The sequence below is a fragment of the Episyrphus balteatus genome, chromosome 3 (genome assembly GCF_945859705.1).
Source record: "Episyrphus balteatus chromosome 3, idEpiBalt1.1, whole genome shotgun sequence".
Taxonomy (NCBI): Eukaryota; Metazoa; Arthropoda; class Insecta; order Diptera; family Syrphidae; genus Episyrphus; species Episyrphus balteatus.
In genome coordinates, this window is record NC_079136.1 from 125911980 (window position 1) to 125935650 (window position 23671).

At 29.8% G+C, this 23671-nt stretch overlaps 1 protein-coding gene across 1 annotated transcript in view; it reads right to left on the reverse strand.

The window, feature by feature from the left end:
• The window catches only part of LOC129916825 (uncharacterized), a 60258-nt gene continuing 36587 nt past the window's right edge, over window positions 1-23671 (reverse strand). Inside the window, exons 2-6 of the mRNA XM_055996999.1 lie at window positions 5919-6020; window positions 3168-3366; window positions 2887-3068; window positions 2659-2818; window positions 1-1267 (exon numbers count right to left, since the gene is read on the reverse strand). Coding sequence (XP_055852974.1) covers window positions 165-1267; window positions 2659-2818; window positions 2887-3068; window positions 3168-3366; window positions 5919-6020 — 1746 coding nt within the window. The 3' untranslated portion in view covers window positions 1-164. The remainder of the gene's footprint in view (window positions 1268-2658; window positions 2819-2886; window positions 3069-3167; window positions 3367-5918; window positions 6021-23671) is intronic.

Here is a 23671-nt window from a genome sequence, read left to right on the forward strand (position 1 = left end):
ATATACACAAACACACGTTAGCTAGTTTATATTCATTTTATATTGTTATTTCTACCTGAAAATCAAAATATTAAATGTTAATTTTTTTCTTGTTTCGTAGGGGAGTAGGAGGTACTAGGAGCAAAATTAAAAAAAAAAATTAAGAAAAAATAATACAATTTTTTTTACTGTCCAAGTTTAGCGGGACTCAGGAGTAATTCGGGTTCAAAGTTTAACGCTGCTGCCGATGGCGTTGGTGGGGGTGGTATCAGTGTATTACCTAGCATACTACTACTACTACTATTATTACTACTAGTTGCCGCTGTTGCCAAATGTGGCGTTGTACGTGTTTTCGACTCTATGCTGCTGCTGTTGCTGATGCTGATGGGGCTACTGCTGCATCCTGGCAGTGATGGTGTTGCCAATTTCGATGTAGGCAACAGCAGTAGATTTCCTTTTTCTATTACCTGGCCAGGTAAGACATTGAGTTGTTGTTGTTGTTGTTGCTGTTGGTATTGGGTCATTATTGCTGCTGTCGTTGTTATAGATGGCGCTGGCGTAGGTGACAGTGATGTCGATGAGGAAGGAGAAGCCGCTGATGTTGTTGTTGTTGTAACTACTGCCCGTGTGTATTTGTGAGGAGTCGATGGGGGTAAATCGAAATTGGTTTGTTGTAATGGTGGTGAATGTTGGACATGCAATGACATTGATTGTACTGCTGGCGGCGGCGATAGAGTATTCGAAGAGGTCGAGGGTAGCACTGGTGGTTGTGATAATGGGGGTGGTCTTTGTTTCGATGCTTTTGGCGGCGACGAGGATGACGGTATCGTCGTCGTAGTCGTTGTTTTCGACGTTGAAGTAGACGCTATCGCTGTCGTGGTCGTCGTCTGCGTTGGTGATGGCGGTGGTCGTATTGTCACACTTCCTTTGCTGCTACTACCACTGGCAATAGCAGCTGTAGTTGTTATTGTAGGATTTATAACCATTAGCGACGTTTCCATTAATAAATCACCGGATTCACTTGACGTTTGCGTCATTAAATGTTGCTTTTGTTGAAGTTGTTGCTGTTGATTTAGTGACAGTCTTTGTCGCGACAATTTACTCGAGGTTCGTACTAATGGTGGTCGTTCATTGACAATACTGGTGGTGGTGGTGGTGTTGTTGGTTATGGTAGTAGAAGTGATGGGCACAACTACCATTGAAGTATTTTCATCTTCGTCATTTTCTTCGTCGTCGCTAATTTCACAAACATTCGTAGTTTCGAGTTTTTTCATTTCCAATGGTGCTTCTAAAATGTATATGAAAATAAATTTAAACAAATAAAAATAAAAGTCATTAGATCTGTGGGTTTAAGGTTATGGTGTTATTAGTACCCAAAAAAAAGTATATAGTATGGTTCATACAAAATTAATTAAAAATATCAGTAAATTCAGTGGTAGTAGTTGATTGTGAGTTTTATACCAGTTTATACCAATTAATACATTCTAACAGTCTTATTTAAAAGATTTGGTCTTGGACCTACTTTTATCACGACTCACTAAAATGCCGTCAGTTGAAACAGTTTGTACTACTTTCGCCGATTGGTATAAACTTAAAATGTTTTAGTTTTAAAATTTTTACCCTCAGTTTTCTTTTAGAATATTCAATAAAGAAATAGAAGAGCATCTGCAAAATTTTAAAATTCATTTCGTATAAATCCAAGTCTGATTCTTATTTTTGTATAAACTATTTTAGCTCCAATAAGTTTGGTCTTGTATTAAAAAATTAACTCAGTGTTCATGTACAATTTGAATTAATAACTCTATTATTCCATATTCTATTATATAATTTGACTGGTATAAAAAATGACGTGCTTTTCCATAAGCAGCACTAAACTCTTCCAATTAAAGGGGAGCATTTCTAAATTTTAATTAATTTTCATCTGGTCGAAATTGAATTTATTCTGCAATAAATTATATTATATAACTGGTATAATATTAGTGCAATACACTATTTCTAGATTGTTTGGATAATTTTCTGCTGATTTTTATACACAGCTTAATTTCCAATAAGTAAAGGCTTGTAGCAAAAATTAGTATTGATTTTTTGTATAGTAAATTTTTTAGACTAAATTATACCAAATTCTATTTTGTTAAATGACTGGTATAAAAATAAAGTAGCTAGCAGCATTGTTTTTTCGAAACTTCATGATGATTTCTACATTTTTAATGATTTTTCATTGGTCGAATTCAAATCCATACCAAAATGTTCGCTCTTTTATATGATTGGTATAAAAAATATAAGAAATAAACCCCTCTAAAAGGTTAAATAGATAATATCAAGTTTCAAATTCAAGTTAACATGACACAGCGTAGCAATATGTAATATTGTGTCGTAGGAAATCAGATGCAATAAGTTAGAACTATTTGGGCTCAATGCATGACTGGTATAAAACAAGTTATCGATAAACTTGTGAAAATTAAAAAAAAAAATAGGAATACAAAATTCAAGTAAAATTTTAACCAAGTTTGACTCGTATAAAAAATGGTCGATAGCCTATACCAAAGTGAATATGTAAAATTTTCTGTTCATGTAGTTTCATTCAGTAGATAAATAATTTAAGTATTATACAAATTCTATCTATTCCGATTGGTATAAAAACTCGACTAAAGTTAAAAGTAGCTATGTATATACACTTACCCACAGTTTTTTCTGGTTCTTTGATGATAGGAACTACACGATTCATCGAAGGTTTTTGCTCGTTTTGCATGAATAACGATGTTGTGGCGATTTGGCGAAGTGCTTCCATGCCTTCGTTGAGCATTTTGCTATTACTTCTTTTGTGTGTGATGGGATATTTCTTAAAAAAAAAATAATCAAACAACAAATTAATAAAAGAATGTTTAAGTAAAAAAAAAACCTTTATACCGGTGCATTATTAGGTCCCCTAGCTATTGATACACGTTTCGATTCGCCACGCAACAATGAAGTTGTATGATCGGCATCAACTTTATTGCCTTGCTTTTTACGAGCTTTTTTGCTTGACGATATGCAATGCGATGGACATATACAAAATAATATTCGTAAAATGCAACATATTAATCCGATACCTTTAATAAAGAAAACAAAAAAAAAAAAAAAAATAATATAATAATATGAATTTATTTAATTTTTAATTAAATAAATATTATAATTATTTTTTTTTTTACCTATTAATGAAGGTCCTATAAGTCTTAATTCCACAGTTTTGAACCCTTTTTCGCCGGTTCCTACGAATGCTATCACTAATCCAAGTGCTATTGTGCCTAATCCAACATATAGGAAGGCATTCGCAAATGTGCTAGGTCCCCTTAATACGCCCAGAAAGTCTTCATCGTCCGATGAGCCACCAAGAGATGCATCTTGTATCTTTTTGATATTTTATTGGAATTATAAGAGTTTGTTTTTTTTTTTTTTGAAATTAGAAAATTAGACGAAAAAAAAAATTATATCACTAACGGGAATTAAATGTATGTAGGGAATTAAATATAATTGTATGATTTAAAGTTCATTCAAAATAAGTTGTACAAAAATACAGGTCACCGCCAAAAACGAAAATCACCCATGGGTTTTTGAGATAATTTTAAATCGATGTATTTTCTACTTTACTTTGCTAATTTTAATTAATAAAAGTACTTATGAAGAAGCATTTTTTTCTTCTGATTACGAAAGATCAATTTATTTTCTAAAAATTACCTAGAATTTTTTATGTACTTCAATTAAAAAAAAAAAAAAAACAAATTTAAAAAAAAAAACTTAAATTTTTGAAAAATAATTAATTCTTAACTGGCTTTAAGTGATTATAAATTTTTTTTTACATGTTTGAGATTTTTAAAAACAACAACAGCTCAGTCAAAGTATTTTCATCAATTTTTTAAAAATTATTTTTTTTTTATTTTTAATTAGTTTGTTTGTTTTTTTTTTTTTATTTAAAAAAATTATATTCCTATTTTGTTATGAAAATATGCACATACTTGCTGTTATATTAAAAGTAGCTTGGAAAAACTTTTTAAAAATTTCATGAATTAATTTATTTAAGAAATTGAAAAAAATTGTTGATAATATAAAATTTACTTCAAAATTATAAAAACTTCTCTGATGATTTTGAGCTCGTAACGAATTGTGTATCAAAGAATTTTTAGAAAAAAAAAAATTTTTTACATACTTTTATTTATTTTTTAAAATACTTTTTTTTATTTAAAACATTAAAAAAAAACGAATTTTTTGAACGAAAAGTGTTAACTTCTAATGCTCCTATTTTTAATCATAAACATTATTTAAAAGTATTCCAAATTAATTCTAAAGCTTATTTAAGCTTTTGTTAGACTCAGGGTTGTACAAAACCATTCTATTTTTGATGCATTTGCTTTTAATTAAAAATTTTAAAAAAATTATTTATTGCAATAAATAAAAAACTGCATTAAAAAAAAATATTTGTTGCAACTAAAAAAATCTTTGTATTAAAAAAATATGTATTGCAACAAAAAATATTTTGAATCAATAAAAAATAAAATGCACGACTGGGGCCGCACGTACTTGCTCTTGTAGTTCAAAGTATCTATATCTTAGATAACTATTGGAAATTAAATTTTTTTTCAAAACTTTTTAGATTTTTTTTTACACTTCTAAATGACAAGAAATATCTGTCTGCAAATTTTGAATAAAATTGGCTTAGCCTTTGATGAAATATACGACATTAACTAAAAAATACATCAATTTGGCAGAAAACGGCAACGCCATACCGTTCTAGGAAATTTTTGTGAAAAACTAAAAAAGCTGTTTTATTAGACTCATTAAGACTATAACGAATACCAAATTTAATCGAAATCGTTAGAGTCGTTTTCGAGAAAATTGCAATAACTCATTAACGATACACGGGAAGAGCCGACATTAGCGATTAAAAAAAAAGAAATTGTCATATTTCCACTATCCGTATTTTTTGAGAAAAACTAAAAACGCAGTTATATTAGATATACGTACAGCATTACTTGTGTCAAATTTAATCAAAATCGTTAGAGCCGTTTTCGAGAAATTTGCAATACCTCGAAAAGTTTGTATGGGAGGTATACGTTCTAGGCGAGATATTAAAAAACAAAAAAAAACAAACCTTGGAAATTACGAAATAATCATCTGTACCAAATTTCAAGAAAATTCGTCCACCTGTTTAGGCTGCAGCTTATTGTACACCTTTTTTTGACGACGCACAGACGCACAGACGCACAGACGCACAGACGCACCGACGCACAGACCGACGGACGTCATGACGAAAACCACTTTTTCAGACTTCTCCATTATCGTAATGTTAGTTTTGATTAAAACCTCGAATTATTTTTTTGACACGAAACCAATACTTGCCCTATAGAGCAAGTAAAAATTATTGCAAATGAAACAAATTTGCATGGAAAATAAAATTTTTATTGCAAATAAGAATATTTTGCTTACAAAAAACTTGTATTTCAAATAACAAATTTTCTGAATTGAAAAAAAAAAAAAATTAATGCAAAATTAGTGCATTAAATATTATTTTTTAATACTCGTCGATTTTCCTAATATTGACGTTTATATAAGGTCAAATAGTCAAAATTGTAAAAAAATTGACGAATATTAAAAAATATTTAATGCACACATTTTGCATTGAATTTTTATTTTTTTTCAATGCAGACCATTTTATTATTTGCAATACAATTGGTTTTTTAATGCAAAATATTTTTGTTTGCAGTAAAAAATTTTAAATATATGTATTTTTTTTAATGCAAATATTTTTCAAATGCAATAGGAACAACATTTTTTTTAGTGCAAACATTTATTGTAATATATAATTTTTTAAAGTAAATATTGTAGTGTTCTTATCAATTCTAAACTTTTGTTTAAATAACGGTACCTACTACTTAAAACAATATTTGTCAATATATTATACTCACTCGATTCCGTTTCACCCATCTTCGATGGCAGGCAGTTGGATTGTTGTCCTGGACGCTACAACGACGGCCGCGCTCCAGCCATGCTGCTCGACCCTGTGCGCACTATTTTTTGTATATGGTTTTTAGAAAAATAATAAAATTAACAAACAAAAAAAAAAAAAGAAGAGAAATATATTTATATTTTTTTAACAAAATATCGAAATATAAATTTTTTTTTTGAAAATTTTGCAAAAAAAAATAAAATTAAAAAAAAATAAAACAAAAATTTATATATAAAATTAATTACGACTTCCGATAATGGCGGAATTTAAACACATTCCTATATATAATAAAAATTTCGTTACACAGGGTGACACAAATTAATTAAATTATAAAACTAAAAAAAAAAATATTTATATAAAAAAAAGTAAAAAAATAAAATAAAATTTTATTTAAAGATGAAATGTTAAAAAAACAATTTTTTTTTTATTTTGTTGTATTTTCAAATACATCAAGAGAAAAGGAACAATCGAAAGAAAATAAAAATAAAATTAAAATTTAAAGAAAATTATCGGAGAATCATGCATGGAAGATACTCATATAAGAAAAAAGATATATATAAAAGGTAACATTTCTAGTTGAAAAAATTTGCAATTTCAAAAAAACAAAAAATCCCAGGACAAAAAATACATGTCCCCATGCAAAAAAAAAAAAAACTACAAAAACCAAAATGCGCTTATTGCATACACTCATACAAAAATAACTACATACAAGCCACATTAAACATACACATTATAAGTTTTATTTATAAAAAAAAATAACAAGAAAAATTCTAAAATTCTACTCCCGTGTGAATGCAGGGTTGGTATATAAATGTACAATATTATTACGAGTAATATTATTGTTTTATATCAAATTATTCCAAATATTAAGTGGTACAAATATCTTTTTGGTCCCCAATGACCTAAATTGCCTCATGCTATGCACACAATAATGTACGAGTACTTTCTATATATTTATTATTATCTAAGCCTCACAGAAGCCCCTATCCCCGTTTCTATACTATAATAATGTATCTGTATAGGTTAGGTTATATCCCATCAAAAGTACTGCTGACCAGACCATAACTGAAAAGTTATTCTCTGTGTACCTACTTATGTTTGTATCGTGCCTTTGCATGTGTAAAATCTATTATACTCTTTTTTTTTTTGTTTATTGTACTCTATAAAATGGGAGGGGGGAGGTGGGAAGAGGGTGGGGGTGATTTAGGAAATCGCATCTTTTGTATATGGACGAGGAAAAGATTTAGAAAAAAAAAAATAGAATTGGAAGTTTTCTAATTTTCGGGCTATGGTATATGTTGAATCACAAATGTCAAGTAGGTGCCTGAAGTGTATTCTCCAAACAAAAAATAAAAAAAAAAATATACATGATAAGCCTAAAAAAAAAAAAAAATGAAAATAATGAAAAATGGAATGCGCATTTTTATGTCTGAAGATGAATTTAATATATTTGGCATTTTCTAAAAATCAGCAGAGAATGTTGTTATTTACCATGAATGAAGAATTGGTCATGCAAAAAAAAAAAAAAAAAATTCAACAACATCCTTGAATTTTCATAAAAAAAAAAGAAAAATATTCTTTCTCTGATTCTTCTTATCGAAAGCATAACATTTCTCTTGGATTTTTTTTTTCTTTTCTTTTCTTACTTTTTTTTATATTAGGCATCACAAAAGTATACAAGAAGCCCATAAGTAACACTCACACAAAAAAACAGGCTCAATAAGAAAAATAACTTAGCATTATAGCAAATTAAGTGTGTTGTGTCGTTGTGACATTTTTGTTCAAGGATTTTTTGTTATATTTTGTTTGGTCAAAATGTCAACTGAAATTCATTTATTTAAAATGTCATCTTGGTTTTTTTTTCATCATCAAAACATTTTTTTTTTTTTTTTTTTTTTGTAGAATTTTTCTAGTAGTACCTTTTGGTATTATATTATGAAATGATTAAATTATTTTGTGACAAAAAGTTTATCGTCACCTTGATTATGTGACACTGGATAATCAAAATTAATCGAATACAGGATAGATAGCATTCAGACTTGAGTAATCAAACCAACATATCACAGCACTTTATAGGACAACTCATCATAAAACAACTCATCATAGACAGTCCATCATGAAAAAATCATCACAAGGATCGATTGGAAAAAATTAACTATGAAATCATTTTATTTGAATTTTCTTCTTTTTAGAAAAGATCCATTTTGGTAGTAGCTAGTTGTTTTTCTCTTCAAGAAATGTTTTTTTGTGTTGATTTATCCTTGGATGGGCTGTCCATGATGACTTGTTCAATGATTAGCTAGTGTTCAGTGATTAGTTGAGTTAGCTGCAAACGCAACTTGAAAATCACTGTTAAAATTGGCAAAACCCAGGCAAAACTAATAAAATACAAAAAAAAAAAAAACTCGTAAATCAAGATCGAGCTGGTAAATCCCAGCCGGAACTTGTAAACTAGTAAATCCGAGCTAGAAATGGTAAGCCCCAGCCGGAACTGGTAAATCAAAGTTGAGTTAGTAAATTCCAGCCGGAACTGGTAAATCCAATTCCAGCTGGTAAATCCTAACCAAAACTGGTAAATCACTGCTGAAACTGGTAAATCAAAGTCCAGCTTGTAAATCTCAGCTGGAACTGGTAAATCAAAGCTAGAACTGTTAAATCACAGTTGAGTTAGTAAATCCCAGCTAGAAATAGTAAATCCCAGCCGGAACCGGTTAATCAAAGTCCAGCTGTTAAATCCTAACCAAAACTGGTAAATCACTGCTGAAACTGGTAAATCAAAGTCCAGCTGGTAAATCTCAGCCGGAACTGGTAAATCAAAGCTAGAACTGTTAAATCACAGTTGAGTTAGTAAATCCCAGCTAGAAATAGTAAATCCCAGCCGGAACCGGTTAATCAAAGTCCAGCTGGTAAATCCTAATCAAAACTGGTAAATCACTGCTGAAACTGGTAAATCAAAGTCCAGCTGGTAAATCTCAGCCGGAACTGTTAAATCAAAGCTAGAACTGTTAAATCAAAGTTGAGTTAGTAAATCCCAGCTAGAAATGGTAAATCCCAGCCGGAACCGGTTAATCAAAGTCCAGCTGGTAAATCCTAACCAAAACTGGTAAATCACTGCTGAAACTGGTAAATCAAAGTCCAGCTGGTAAATCTCAGCCGGAACTGGTAAATCAAAGCTAGAACTGTTAAATCAAAGTTGAGTTAGTAAATCCCAGCTAGAAATGGTAAATCCCAGCCGGAACCGGTTAATCAAAGTCCAGCTGGTAAATCCTAACCAAAACTGGTAAATCACTGCTGAAACTGGTAAATCAAAGTCCAGCTGGTAAATCTCAGCCGGAACTGGTAAATCAAAGCTAGAACTGTTAAATCAAAGTTGAGTTAGTAAATCCCAGCTAGAAATAGTCCAGCTGGTAAATCCTAATCAAAACTGGTAAATCACTGTTGAAACTGGTAAATCAAAGTCCAGCTGGTAAATCAAAGTTGAGTTGGTAAATCCCAGCCAGAAATGGTAAATCCCTGCCAAAACTAGTAAATCCCTGCCGAAACTAGTAAATCCCAGCCGGAATTGGTAAATCCTAACCAAAGCTGGTAAATCAAAATGTAGCTTGTAAATTCCAGTCGCAACTACTAAATTCTAGTAGGAACTGGTAATCAAAGTGAAGCTGGTGAACCCTAACCGAGATCTGAAAAAAAAATCTCATAGCGAGATTTGAGAGAACCAGCTAATACTATCTTTAATGAAAAAGTTGCATGGAAGCTAAAGAAAGTCCTAAGCCTTGTTGGACTTGGAAAAGGGTATTAAATGAGCATTATAATGCTATTATAACCAATTAATTAATTTTATTTAAAACAATGCAGAAGAAAACATAAAATACATTTTTAAAAATTGTATTTCAAACGATTTTGAATTCATATCTCCTCGATAAAAGAAAATAAAAAAATTTTTTACTAAAAAATACTAAAATCACATACACACAAACATACACCTATTTATATGTAGGTACTCGCATATATAATCAACTTTAATATTCAATTTTTGTTTATTTTCTATAAAAAAAAAAAAAAACAAAAAAAAATATAAGAGAAAAAAAAAGTTTCGTGCATCCTTAAGTTAAGCCACAACCTAGTAATTTACACCACTCTGCGTGTGGCTAAAGTAAGTGTCCTCTTTTGTTGTTTTATACGTTAGCCCATCATATAAAACTAATGACTTGAGGCAAAAATCGATCGGTCCTTGAATAAAATAACAAAAAAAAAAAAAAAAAAGACAGGCAAGCAGGAAGGCAAAAAAGAATAAAGAACCAAAGGAAGAGGTGGGAGGAGGATATGAAAAGTTGTTAGAGAAAAAGAAAAATCGCCTTCGTTATTTACCTTTTGTGCCACGCAAATCTGTCATGCTTCATACTATCTATCTCTGTGTGTTTTTACACTGATGATGAGCAAAAGAAGAAATGCATACCTATCTTTCTATACTTATAGGAAAAAATAAAATAAAATAAAATATAAGAACAAAAAAAAAAAAAAAATGTTACGTATACGCCACCCAATTTTTTTTTTTTTTTTTAAATCACACTTCGCGCCTTGAGAATGATTTATATTATTTGCGTTTTGGTTCTCTTTCTCTTTTGGCATAATATAGAGATCGAAAGGTTACTTCAAATTGGAAAAGATGTGTCATTATTTTTTTTTTCCGAAAATGAAAGCAAGAATCCCTTATATTATAGTTCCCACGCAAAATAAAAAAATAAAACATAGAAAATTAATGACTTTGTATTAGTGGTATAGAATACAATATAGTTGTTAAGATGGTAAGAGACGCACCTTTTTCGAAGAAACATATGTTTTCTGAAATGTCTCTTCAACCAAAAAAAAAAAAAAAAAACAGAAACAAATACATATGTATCCTTGACCTTGACACTGCGAGTCATTGTGCTAATTTGTGGTAAAGTAACACGATTTTCTCCTTGTTTTGTGTGTGTTTTTTTTTTGTTTGTATGTATTCACACACGTGTAATAAAAAAAGAAAACCAGAGACGACGAGTGTATGAAAATTTTTTGTAGACACATATTGCTGTAGGGTAATTTTTTCTGGTGGGAAAAAAATGTAAGTAAAGCAATTATAAAGGATTGTGTTGAGCAAGAAATTATGTTTACAAGTTATCAGGAGAAATTTAAAATATTATAGTTTTAAGAACTTAATATATATATTTTTCTACCTGTTGTTTTTATTTGGTGTTAAAATTAAAACCGCTCAATATTCTTAATTAAACAATGAAGGTTTTTATATGTTTATAATTTTGTTATATGTGTCATGAAGTCATACAAGGAGTTGGAGCTCTTGACGAAAATGTGGTTGGTTGGAGTTTTATGTTGCTTTTAAAGCACAATGATTTTTTTGATTTTGTTGATAATTGTGCAATGGGAAAAAAGAAAATTCTTATGAACTAACTGGCGCCCAATATACAATCATAAAAATGACTGCTAGTTCTTTGAAAAAACACTACTTGACAAACATTTAAGAAAAATATTGTTCACTTTCCCACTGAAGACAATACATTGTCAAAAACTTAAGTGGCGCCCAATGTGAAGAGTTTTCATAATTTCTCGTTGAATTTTACACACGTTTTTCACTCTCTATAATAGTATATAAATTAAATTCAAATTGGGCTTGAATATATCGAAACTTAACTGATGCCCAATGTGAGAACAGTTGTGTTTAATTTTTTGATTATACTTTGCATTACAAGTATTAGAGTTTTCACTATTTTTCGTTAAGTTTCGTTGATTTATAAGAGCGCCTAACAAAAGGGTTTGTCATAAGAAAGATTAAGAACTAAATTTGTAATGTTTGTGGTGTAGAAATTATATGTGAGTAAAATTGTGGGCGGAAACGAAAGTTTAACGAAAATTTTATAGTCGCCCAATGTCGAATTTCTAACATAACTGGATTATGTTTTTTTTAATAATAAAATGAATTTACATTCGTCTATGAATGCAACAATTTTATATTCATTCTAAGCTTTGGTCACAAATCTTCATTCTATCTGTTTTCGTTCACCGTTGTCCACTTGAATTACACTGGTCGGCAACGGATATGGAGCAAGAACCAAACCCTACTTTTCGAGAGGAATTTTGTGTGCTGAGTCCGAATCTGAAGTCAAAATTTCACTGGCACGTCACGTTTTTGAAATAATTGAATATTAATAGGTCAAAAACGCGTGTTTTTGGGTACATTTGACATCGAATTACATCACCGTTAATTTTTTTTTGTAAAACTACTTATGCAATCTCAAAACGCCATATCAACACGTCCTAAAGGAATTTATATTTTTTTTCAAAATTATTTTTTTTCTCAAAGATATTGAAAAAAGAAATTTATGATATATATCTCAAAATCTTGATTATTTTTTTCAAAGTAATGAATGGTTTTTTGAATCAAATTCCATCTTGCGTCTTCTGATTTGGACTTATAAAGAGCAACATATTACGGAAAATATATATTTTTGACTAAACATAAAAAAAAACTCTATTAAAAATTAGATTTTGAAGCTTTATAGCGAAAATAGTGATGAGTATATAGCTCAAAAACTAGACGTTATAGAAAAAATCTGTAAACAGTTTTGAATTGAGCACACTAAAGTCAATCAAAATCACATTATAAAGTTCTTGCTCCCGACTACAAACAATACATAAAAATAACTGGCGCCCGATGGGAAATCTTGATTCTGGTCATCTTCAAATCCAAAAATTATCCATATTATGTATATGAATTCATTTATTTCAATATTCATTTACTTAGTTTAAATAAGAGTTTTCTTAATGTGGATCTGATACATTTTTGCAATTTAATGTGTACTAAATCGTTAGTTTCTCGAAAAATACAATTAAATACAATTTTCATAGATAAATTTAAACTTAACATGATGCCTTTTATTTATAGATCTTCAAACTGTTTCTTCATGAATCTTCAATTAGAATTATTTTTGCTAGTATGAATGAGTTATAAATACAATGTTTTAAATAGAAAAGGTAACTGGCGCCCAATGTGGAGCCTCAAAGTTTTTCTTCTTTTAATGTTTCTTACTAAACCGTTATAAAGTATTGCTTTTTTTTATTTGAGCTTGTCATAATTATTATATACCTTAAATGCTAACGAAATCGTAAGCCGAGGAAAATTCTAACAAATTACACTTTTTTGTCTAGCGCCCAATGCGAAGGTTGTTTTTGATAAATTTTCAGTAAGAGTTATTTTCCCTTTTTCTATATGTAAATCTTCAATAAAAATAATTTTTTCTAACGTAAATGGGATTTTTAGTCTGGCCAAGATATAATGTTGTAAAATGAAAAGTAAACTGGCGCCCAGTGTTGAGCTTTTTTTTATGTTTTATTTCGAAATCGTCATTAATACAATCTTGTAAATCGAACAGTTAACTGGCTCCCAATGCCACAGTATAACAAATGCGAATGATCTCGTAGGTCTAACAAAAAATGGGGGAAAATTTAATTTTATAGGCCTGCGCTCATTTTAGATCGTGATAAACTATTTCAATTAAAATCGTCTCTACTTTAATTTTATTAGTCTTCTGAAAATATTTTCGAAGCATTTTTTAATGTTATCTGATTAAGATACTCGGTCAATCAAAAATTGCAAGAGAAATCAATTTTTTAAATCGGAAACTTAACTGGCGCCCAATTGGGGGCCTTCAAACTGTTCTTTCGCTGTTTTTTTATTTTTATTGTTCATATGAAAGCTTTTTGAAGTGAAGAAGGAAAGTAACACTTTTTAAAAAACAAACACCCTTACTTGTTACTCGTATCTAAAAAAAAATCAACTTTCTTCGTTAAGTGGGGTTTTTAAACATGCATGCAATGTTCAAACTTGCAAATTATTCTTATGGCAAAGTAAAATGTTTTAATGATTTAATCCAAACGCAGGTAATTTTATTTATTTCAAGAACTCTTGTAATGATTCTTCGTTAAGTTTTTTTCGCTCAATAAATAAAAATTTCTAAACGAAACACTAAACACACGGTTTTGATAATTAAAGTTAAAAATCCTTTCATGACTTTTTTTCACTTTGCAAAGTGCACTCGCGTATCTAACATTTCTATCTAAAATAAGATAAAAAAAACTTGAAACAAAGATGTTTACTTTTGCTTTCTTGTGCTTGGCACATAATTTCTTAATGAGTCCATATAAAAAAAAAAGTTTGCTGCTGCTCTTGATTTAACATTTTCTCAAAGAAGATTACTACCTAAAAAAAAAAACAAGCATTCAAGGAAAATTTACATTGATGGCATCATTCGGCTTTGTGATGTGAATGAATTAATTTTAAGTCTGATAAGTACTTGATTTAGAGACGCGCAAGTACCCTCTTAAGTACTTTCTGTATGTTTAACATTTTCTTTTTTTTTTTTCTAAAGGTTCTTTCTTTCTAAAATGAATTCCCTTAAAAAAATCTTTTTATGTTTGACTGTAAAAATATTTAAAGTGAGGGAAATTTTAGGATTCATTCAATCCCTTAAAAAAAAACTATCTTTCCCTATTTTTTGTCTACTATATCTTTTTTAATGAGATATTCTTCTTAACAAGCATGTGCAGTTCCTGCCTCTATTTTATGTCTTCATTCAAAACGAAGCATTTAGTTTTTTTTTTTCTAAAAAAAAAAACACATAATTCTATACGCAAATTAGAATCTCAAAAAGTAAATATAAAATTAAATAATAATTACCAAGGACAAACTGAACGAAAAAAATGTAAAAAAAAACCAAGGCAAACAAACACTACACCAACAACGACGACGACTGTCTCTAATATATATTTTTTTGTCTGTTTTTTTTTTTATTTTGAAAAGAAATAATCCTTCTGTTTTTCTCATTCGCCTGCATAATTTATATGAAACAGACGACTTCATTCAAAGTCAAGTGCATCATGGTCCTACACCTTCTCTGCATAAACTTTAATATACTGGACGGTAAATAGACTGTATAGGAACCGCATGATAGTGATGATGATGATTTATAGTGATGACGAAGAATGATGACGATGATGATTATTAAACTATCAGGGACGGATTCATGGTTATATGATTTTTCATTTAAATGTAACATTTAATGTTTAAACAGTATGCATTAGGTTGTTATGTGTTTTCGTTAAGTTTTTTTTTAAGTGTTGTCAATATCTCAGATTAAACTAATAAACCAATTTCTCATACAAAATGTGAAAATAAGTTGCAAAAAAGCATAAAACTTAACGAAACTTTTGACCACTATTACATTGCAAAATTAGAGTACCTTTTGGCCATACAAAAGTCACACACCCTATTGTTCACATAATTTTACCAATTTAATGTGAAAAGGTTATATAACTCATCCAAAATCTAGATCAAGTGACTTAAAACTTAACGAAACTTTTGTGAATAATTAAGAAAAAATTAGTTTTTAAACCTTTTCTCTGTCTCAATGACTAATTATTTAGTTAGCTTAAACTCAAATATAAATACAAAATTAAAAACTAAATTAAGTGGTTTCAAAGTTAATGAAAAGTGTTTTTTTAAAATCCTTTAGTTTAATATATCTAAAACATGAAAAAAAAAAAATTTTCGAAAATTTTGCAAAACTTAACGAAACTTTACCAAAACGAAACCAGTGATTTTCAAGAACACTTAATCGAGGACCAAACCGAAAAAGAAAACTTAACGAAACTCTGTGTTTTGTGTAAATTCAAAAATGCAATTTGCAATAATATATTATGGATTTAAGTTTTCTTTTTAATTAACCGCCCCCTTAAATGTGTTATCCTTAGACAGGACTCAACAGGACAGCCGTTCTGAAAAAAAATCCTGAAAAATTGGACACGGTGATGGTGCTCTTCCTTTTTCCTACTACATACTTTCTTTTTTATATTATTTGTTTCCTAAGGATTCTCAAAGATGTCAATCTGTGGAGGTTGATCCCCTCTTTGTGAAAAAAAAATATATATAAAAATCTATGTCCTGATACACTGCTGCTGCAAGGTGGAACAAACCAAAAAAAAAACAACAATGTATAAAAGGAGAGCAGCAACAAAAACAAAATAGGACTAGGGGCAATGCTAAAGCTGTTGATAGTCGAACCATGGACAAAATAAAACCCTGGCATAGATTTCACTATACTACTTTTTAAAGAACCCGATGGAAGGAGGCTATTTGAGATAGAAAAAGAAATAAAAAAAAAAAAACAAAAAAGAACCTGGTTATATGGGTGTTTTGGTTGAAAATGAAATTCCGTTTTGCACCCATCCTGTGGTGCAGATGTGTATAAATGTATGTATGTGAATGTTATGGTTATATGAAAGACATATAGGTAGTACATGTTCATTTTTTTTATGGGAATCCTTTTTATTTCAGCTGCTTGATATAAGCAATTTACTTGATGCTTTTGTCGTTCAAAATCCAAATAATAAAAAAAAAAAGAGGAAAAAAAATGAGAAAGAAAACAACGAAAAATGACTACCTTTTAGTTGGTCTTAAGGGGGTTTTATGATTGTTATTTGAAAGATGATTGCTTGTTTTTAATTAAGCACCATCATCACCATTTACTTTTTTTTTGTTTTTTTTTTTTTGCCTTTGTAATGCACAAAAAAAAAAACGATAATATGCCAACAGGAAATGTTATTTGCTTGTTAGAGGTAGTCGTTTAGAAAATTGTTTATTTTAACACTCATTAGAGGATCCTTGATGGTTTTTGGTGTAAAACAATTTTTTATTTGTAATAAACTCTTTAGGATGTAATATGTGGACCGACACATAAAAATTACCCTTATCTATTAATTCTATTGAGAAAAAAAAATGGGACTGAACGAAAGCTGAGTTCCATGTCCAAAAACGACCAATTTAAAAAAAAAAAAATAAATTGACACCGTACAAAACCGGAGTGGCAATAAGATTCACATAAAATAGCAGAAATGACAGAACGAAAAAGAACGTTAACCGTGGATCATATTCATTAATCCTATTAACTGAACGAAACTTTAGGAGACTATCTTTAGTGGATATTGAGAAGGAAATGTTCTCTTTGTCCATTTTGGACAATTTCATAAATCTCACCTATATTCACGGTTGAATATTGCAAATTATTAGAAACTTAACGAAACAAAACAAACCATGACAGTTTTTCATGACATCGTTCATTCTACGTTTGAGTTTTATAACTGAAAAGTAAATTAGAACTCATATTCAAAAACCTATTGCAAGTTACGAAAAACTTAACGAAATTCATCTGTAGGTATAAAAATAAGTGAACTCATGAATCTATTAACTAAAACAATACTAATTCCAATTTTTACAGTAAAATTTGAAGAAAGATTGTTTTTCAAAACATATGCGTGAGTAGTAGAAAACTTAATGAAACTTGTCTACAGGTGAAAAAAAATGAAAATTTTTCTAAAGAACTCTCATTCTTCATTTCAATTTTCTTAACAATTTGTAAAAAATATATTGACTAGCTCGAAACTCAACTTATGTAAGTCTGTACTGAAAGCCTAACGAATCTTAAGTTAAGTTAGATTATTAAAACAAGAAATGTAGTGAAGTTTTTGTTCGACTGTTGACTTTATTTTAACTGGAACGTAAGTTAGAAATAGGTTATGCAAGTTTCGAAAAACTTAACGAAACTTGTTTCTCATATGAAAACAAGAGATTTCATGAAATTTTTAACTAAAACAATAATTGATTTAATTTTCCAAGTAAAATACGAATAAATATTGCTCTCTGTAAGCGAAAATGGTAAAAAACTTAACGAAACTTGTCTGAAGTAGGCCAAGAAGTAAAACGTAACTATTCAAAAACTTAACGAAGCTTGTATATTTGTATACTTATTAATGTCAAACTCTTAAAAAACTTTTTTTAAAGTGTTTGCTTCAGTTTAAAATGCATGCTTATTTTTTTCTCTACACCTTTTTCGGGAATCTGCGGAAGTATCCCACATCCTAACGAAACTTGGCTTAATAAGTTGAAGGAAAAAGATTTTTCAAACTGTTTGCTTAATTCAACTTTACGTATTCTTTCTTAATTGTGAAAATAAGTAAGATTCAAAATCATGAAATACTTAAGGAAACTTTGCCGAAAAGAGTAATTGGTAAATTTAATTACATTAAAAATGCTTGTTTATTTTAATATCTTTCATTGTTTTTATACGAACACGGTGTAAAAGATAGCTTTTTTTTTAATTAAGTGCAAACGATGTAAAACTTAACGAAACATGTATGAAATGTTTCTGTTTTTTTTTTTTCATATTTGCTTTATTCAATACCTCCAGAATCTATCTCAATATTATTCTTCATCTCAATACTTTAATTTCCGATTAAACCTTTCATTTAAAATTCCTGCAAAGTCAATGAATTTCCGGTCAAGGAAAAACAAAACTCTATGTGAACTATGCTTCCGATATTTTATTTTCCATTTCGTCCTCTCCCCTCCCCCCCTTCCCGTTCAAAATGACTATCTTCGATTTTATCCTTTGGAAAAAGGAAATGCGCAACTAGTAATTTTCTGCAAACATGATACTTTGAGATATAAAAATTTGATTTCCTGAAATGAAATCAACAATTTCCTTCTTAATATAATTCCCTCATTGCAAACAATAGTCTACCGCGCGTCATGCTAAATAAACTTTTATTCTCTATTTTGTGCAATAAAATGCCTTCATTTTTTCAATAAGTAGAAAATTGTATGCCAAGAATTTCTTTGCCTTCTTATTCTTCATTTATCAAAACAATATAAATCTCACATGCCGCCAGCATAGTCTCGACACAAACTTTGTACATACCAGGCAGCCATATCCTCCCATCAGGATTCTTAATTCAATAAGATTCAGAAAAAATCCATCTCTCAGATACAGTTTTAAAGAAGAATAAAAAAAAAATCTAAAAATGAAAACAAAAACATCTGTCCGTCATAAAGAAAAACAAAAAAAAATAGAAGCGCTATGGAGAAAATAGCGATGGAATGGAAGGAAACATTCGCCATCATCGTTTCCTACAAAAAAAAAAAAAAACTTTCCAATACCTTCTTAGACTGCTTTTTATGAAGCTCTATTGTTGTTTTTTTTTTCTATCCCAACTAAACTTTTTAAGTCTACGAAAAGAATTTTCTTCTTTTTCTTTTTTGACTTTTCTTGGTTTCTATTCATGCACACACCATCTTGACCATGACTTCTAACCGCATTTGGGATACCGCACTGCACTAGGACTTGCCAAAGTATCCAAGGTTGCCGCTGTAGTTTTTTGAATTAATTGAAAGATACCCTTAAAATTGTCAACCAATGAGACACATGAGAAGGAAAGGGAGAAAAGAGAAACGAAGAGAGACAAAAGAAAAGAGTAGTGACTAGAAACTAGAGACTAGAAACTAGAAACTAGAAACGAGAGACTAGAAACAAGAAACTAGAGACTAAAAACTAGAGACTAGAAACTAGAAACTAGTGACTAGAGACTAGAAACTAGAAACTAGTGACTAGAGACTAGAAACTAGAAACTAGAGACTAAAAACAAGAAACTAGAGACTAATAACTAGAAACTAGAGACTAGAAACTTGAAAATAGAAACTAGTGACTAGAGATTAAAAACTTGAAACTAGAAACGAGAGACTAGAAACAAGAAACTAGAGACTAAAAACTAGAAACTAGAGACTAGAAACTAGATACTAGTGACTAGAGACTAGAAACTTGAAACTAGAAACTAGAGACTAGAGACTAGAAACTAGAGACTATAAACTAGAAACGAGAGACTAGAAACAAGAAACTAGAGACTAGAAACTTGAAAATAGAAACTTGTCACTAGAGACTAAAAACTTGAAACTAGAAACGAGAGACTAGAAACTAGAGACTAGAAACTATAAAGTAAAAACTAGAAACTGGAAACTAGAGACTAGAGACTAGATTCTGGAGACTATAAACTAACGATTAGAGACTGTAGATATGAAAACTCTGACGAACAGTAAAGGAACACAATTTTGTGTCAGTCTGTCTTTTTCAATTCAAAACCAACCAAATTCTATGTCTTAAGAAAAAAAATCTTCAATTATTTCTCATCGCCAGACGGCAACCCATAACCAGCGAAAAAGTTTTCAAACTATATTTTCATCATCATCACAGATCAAAAAATATTGAAAGGATTTTATTAAATCACGTAATGGCTTTTGTTATATTCATTTTCGGATGTCACAATCATATAAAATGTCCTTGTAGATCGCACCAATGTGATTTCTTAATAAAGCCAAACAAACACAATCAAAATGAAAGAAAGAAAAAAAAAAAAACAAAAATAGTAGTAACCAAAACAAAAGAAAAGAAAGGAAAGGGAACAAAAAAAAAAATAATAATACCATTACTAAAATGAAAAGGATATTTTTTACTTGTTTGCATGGAGGATAATGTAAATTCTTCTCACATATCTCTCAGAGTAACATTGAAAATCGTACACAATAATACTGTCAATTGCACAGGGGTGGATTTATTGTATTTTAAGGCTCTGAAAGCGGGATAGGGTATTTCTTTCAAAGCTTCTCAATTCGAGGGGCCTTAAGCCCTGAGCTTAAAACACAAAAATTGAAATATATTTGTCTAGCTCTTGAATGTTATTTTTCAATTTAAGGGCCCAAGGAAACACATAGGGAATTTCGTAACTTGATATAAGTCCTACCTCCAGAGCATTTGAATCTCAAAATAGAACTACCTTAATGAAAACGAAAAATAAAAAAAACAAGCGCCCTTTCTACCTTAAATGCATTCCACCAATATCAAATCCACCCCTGGTGCTTTGGGGTGCGCACACCATATTGCAAAGATGTTCCTGCTTATTTCAATTCAAAAAACGAAGGAAACGGAATTATTATTGTTGAACGAAAGATTGACTGCACGAGTGAGTACTTCATCGAGTGAGGCGCATTCACCAGATTGTGATATACAAATAGGAATACATAAAGAAAAAAAAAAAAAATAAACAAATAAACAAAAAAAAAAAAATTGCAGACAATATTATTGTTTTTTTTTTTTTTTTTTTTTTTAATGCAGGTTTTGATGAATACTTTCATTGTTTTTTCGCTATAGTTGTTTGTGTTAGAGATTACGTGCATTTGTTTTATTGTTGCTTTGACAAGACAACGATAATAAATCTTCAAAGGCAATGTGTGGCAAAAATTTTGTAAATAAAATCGTAGACAAAGCTTGATACATTCAGTGAGTACAGGATTAAGAATTTCAAAGGCCTCAAGTTTTAAAAGTTGAATATTTATTTTATTTAAAATCGATATTTTTTTTTTCAAAACAGAAGGATTTTGAAAAAAAAACAACGATTGTGAACTTCTATAAACCTTATATAACATTTATAGATGGATGGTTATTCGAACAAATGCAAACGAAAAAGTTTTAGAAGAATTGAATCCCATTGGTTTGATATTAAGTACTTCAGAAAATATTTTAACTATATTCAATTTATATGAGTTTTTGCTCCTTTAATGACTTTCTGTTGGTAAAAAAAGTTGGAGTACCGGAAGGGTTAAAGTTTGGATCTTTGCTTTTCAACATATATACCGCTGACCAACAGAAAACCCGCCAGGTACAAGGTCTAAGCTGTATGCAGATGACTCTATTACTTTTTCAATATCGTCATCGCCACAGAAAGCAGCCCGTAGAGTGCTTGAGCACGTCATTAATCATTGGAACTACTACACCTTAAATAGGTAATGAAGATCAACGGATTCAACAAGAAGACGTCTTCACAAAAAATTTTATAATAATCGCGTCGATAACACAAACAAATTGTTTGGACCACCCTAACCATTTATGGGTATGAAAAATTGATTTTGGTTGATTTTAATATATCCGACCAAATTTCACAAAAGTCGTTTCAAAAAGTTACAAATAAACTTTTTGGTTGGGCCACCCTAACCAAAATAGATATTGGCCGATTCTCAGATATCAGAAAAAACTAGGGGTTTAGTCAGGACATGTATGTCTTTTTTGGGTTTTATTTTTCATTCTACTCATATGCTTGTTTTAATAAAACATGCTTGGTTTAATAAACCCAAAAAAGACATACATGTCCTGACTAAACCCCTAGAAAATTGGTTTACACCTTGATTCCCGAAAAAAACCTAAATAACGAACGCCCTAATGTACACGTACAAATGCGCAAAAAATTTCATAGAAATCGTATCAAAACAATAAGAAAAAACTTTTTGGTTGGACCACCCTAACCATTTAGGGACATGAAAAATAGATGTTGGCTGATTACCTATCAGATCTTACGGGATATATAAATATAAAAATTCTTAAAAATCGTTCCAAAAAAATTTTATAAATTTTGGTTGGACCACCCTAACCATTTAGGGACATGAAAAATAGATGTTTGCTGATTCTCAGATCTATCCGATATGTAAATATCTACTTAAAAAAAAAAATTATTAAAAATCGTTCCAAAAAAAAAGTAAAAATACCTTTTGGTAAGACCACCCTAACCATTTTGGGGTATTAAAAATAGATATTGCCCGAGTTTCGAAAACCATAATTGTACTTTTTCATACGGTTTTTAGTTTTCAACGGTTTTCAGAAGTGAAAAGTCACTCCTCAAATGTGAAATAATGTTAAAATGAATTTGTTGTCCAATTAAAAATAAAAGATAAATTTTCGCCCCTACTTGGACGAAATGCTCATTTCTCAAAAAAAAAAAAAAATTAAGAAATGCGGTCCAGATGAAACAAAACCGATCTACCTTGATTTTTAATTTATCTGCAAAAACCATGATCCAAATTATATATCATCATCACAAACAACCTTGTTAACTCATATCAATTAATTCGTGTATACATAAAGGACGATCGATTCAAAGAGATACGAAGAGAGAATATTAAATTCTAATTGAGTGGCATTCGACATCATAGCAAGCAGCATAGGACTAGGACTAGGTTCTATCAAAAATAATAATTTCCTGCATATCAAAAATCAATAATATATGTACATCAAGCTCACATCTTTTTAGTAGGTAGTAGAGACCATATCGAGCAGAGAGATGTAATATCATTTGACCTTTTTTTTAATATTTTTTTTTGTTTTTGTGGCAAAAAAGGATGCAAGGTAATAGGAGGCCGAAAAACACAAACAACAAAAAAAAATCATAATAATAATAAAAAAAAAAAAAAAACTGATAAACCTGCATATTTTTCATATGGTTTTTAATTGAATTGAACCCTCTATTGCATTATGCAGTGTGTACTTGTGGAAGTAGGATATATGCATATTTTTATGTAGGTATACCTGTAATTGTACCTGTACCTTATAGAGCAAAACAGAGAGGTAATAGCATGTGGTTTTTTTTATTTTATTTTGCGACCCGTATAGGTATGTGCTTCAGGTTAATGAAGCACACGAACGGGAGAAAATATTGATTTATTTTTTTTATTATTTTTTTATTTACTATATTAAGGGCTGCTGTGGTGTGGGGGAGGCTTTTTTTTTTCGTTTTCGTTCTATGGTCTTAAATATTTGCATGCATTTTCTACACGTCATCATCATTATTTTATACGTAGATTTATATAAATATATATAAGACACATAAAAACACAAAATATACATACAAAATACACACATACTCAAATCTGACATTTATCAAAAAAAAAAAAAAAAAAAAACACATCTAGGGTAAATATACTTTTATTTTTGCATTTTTTTTTTTTTATTT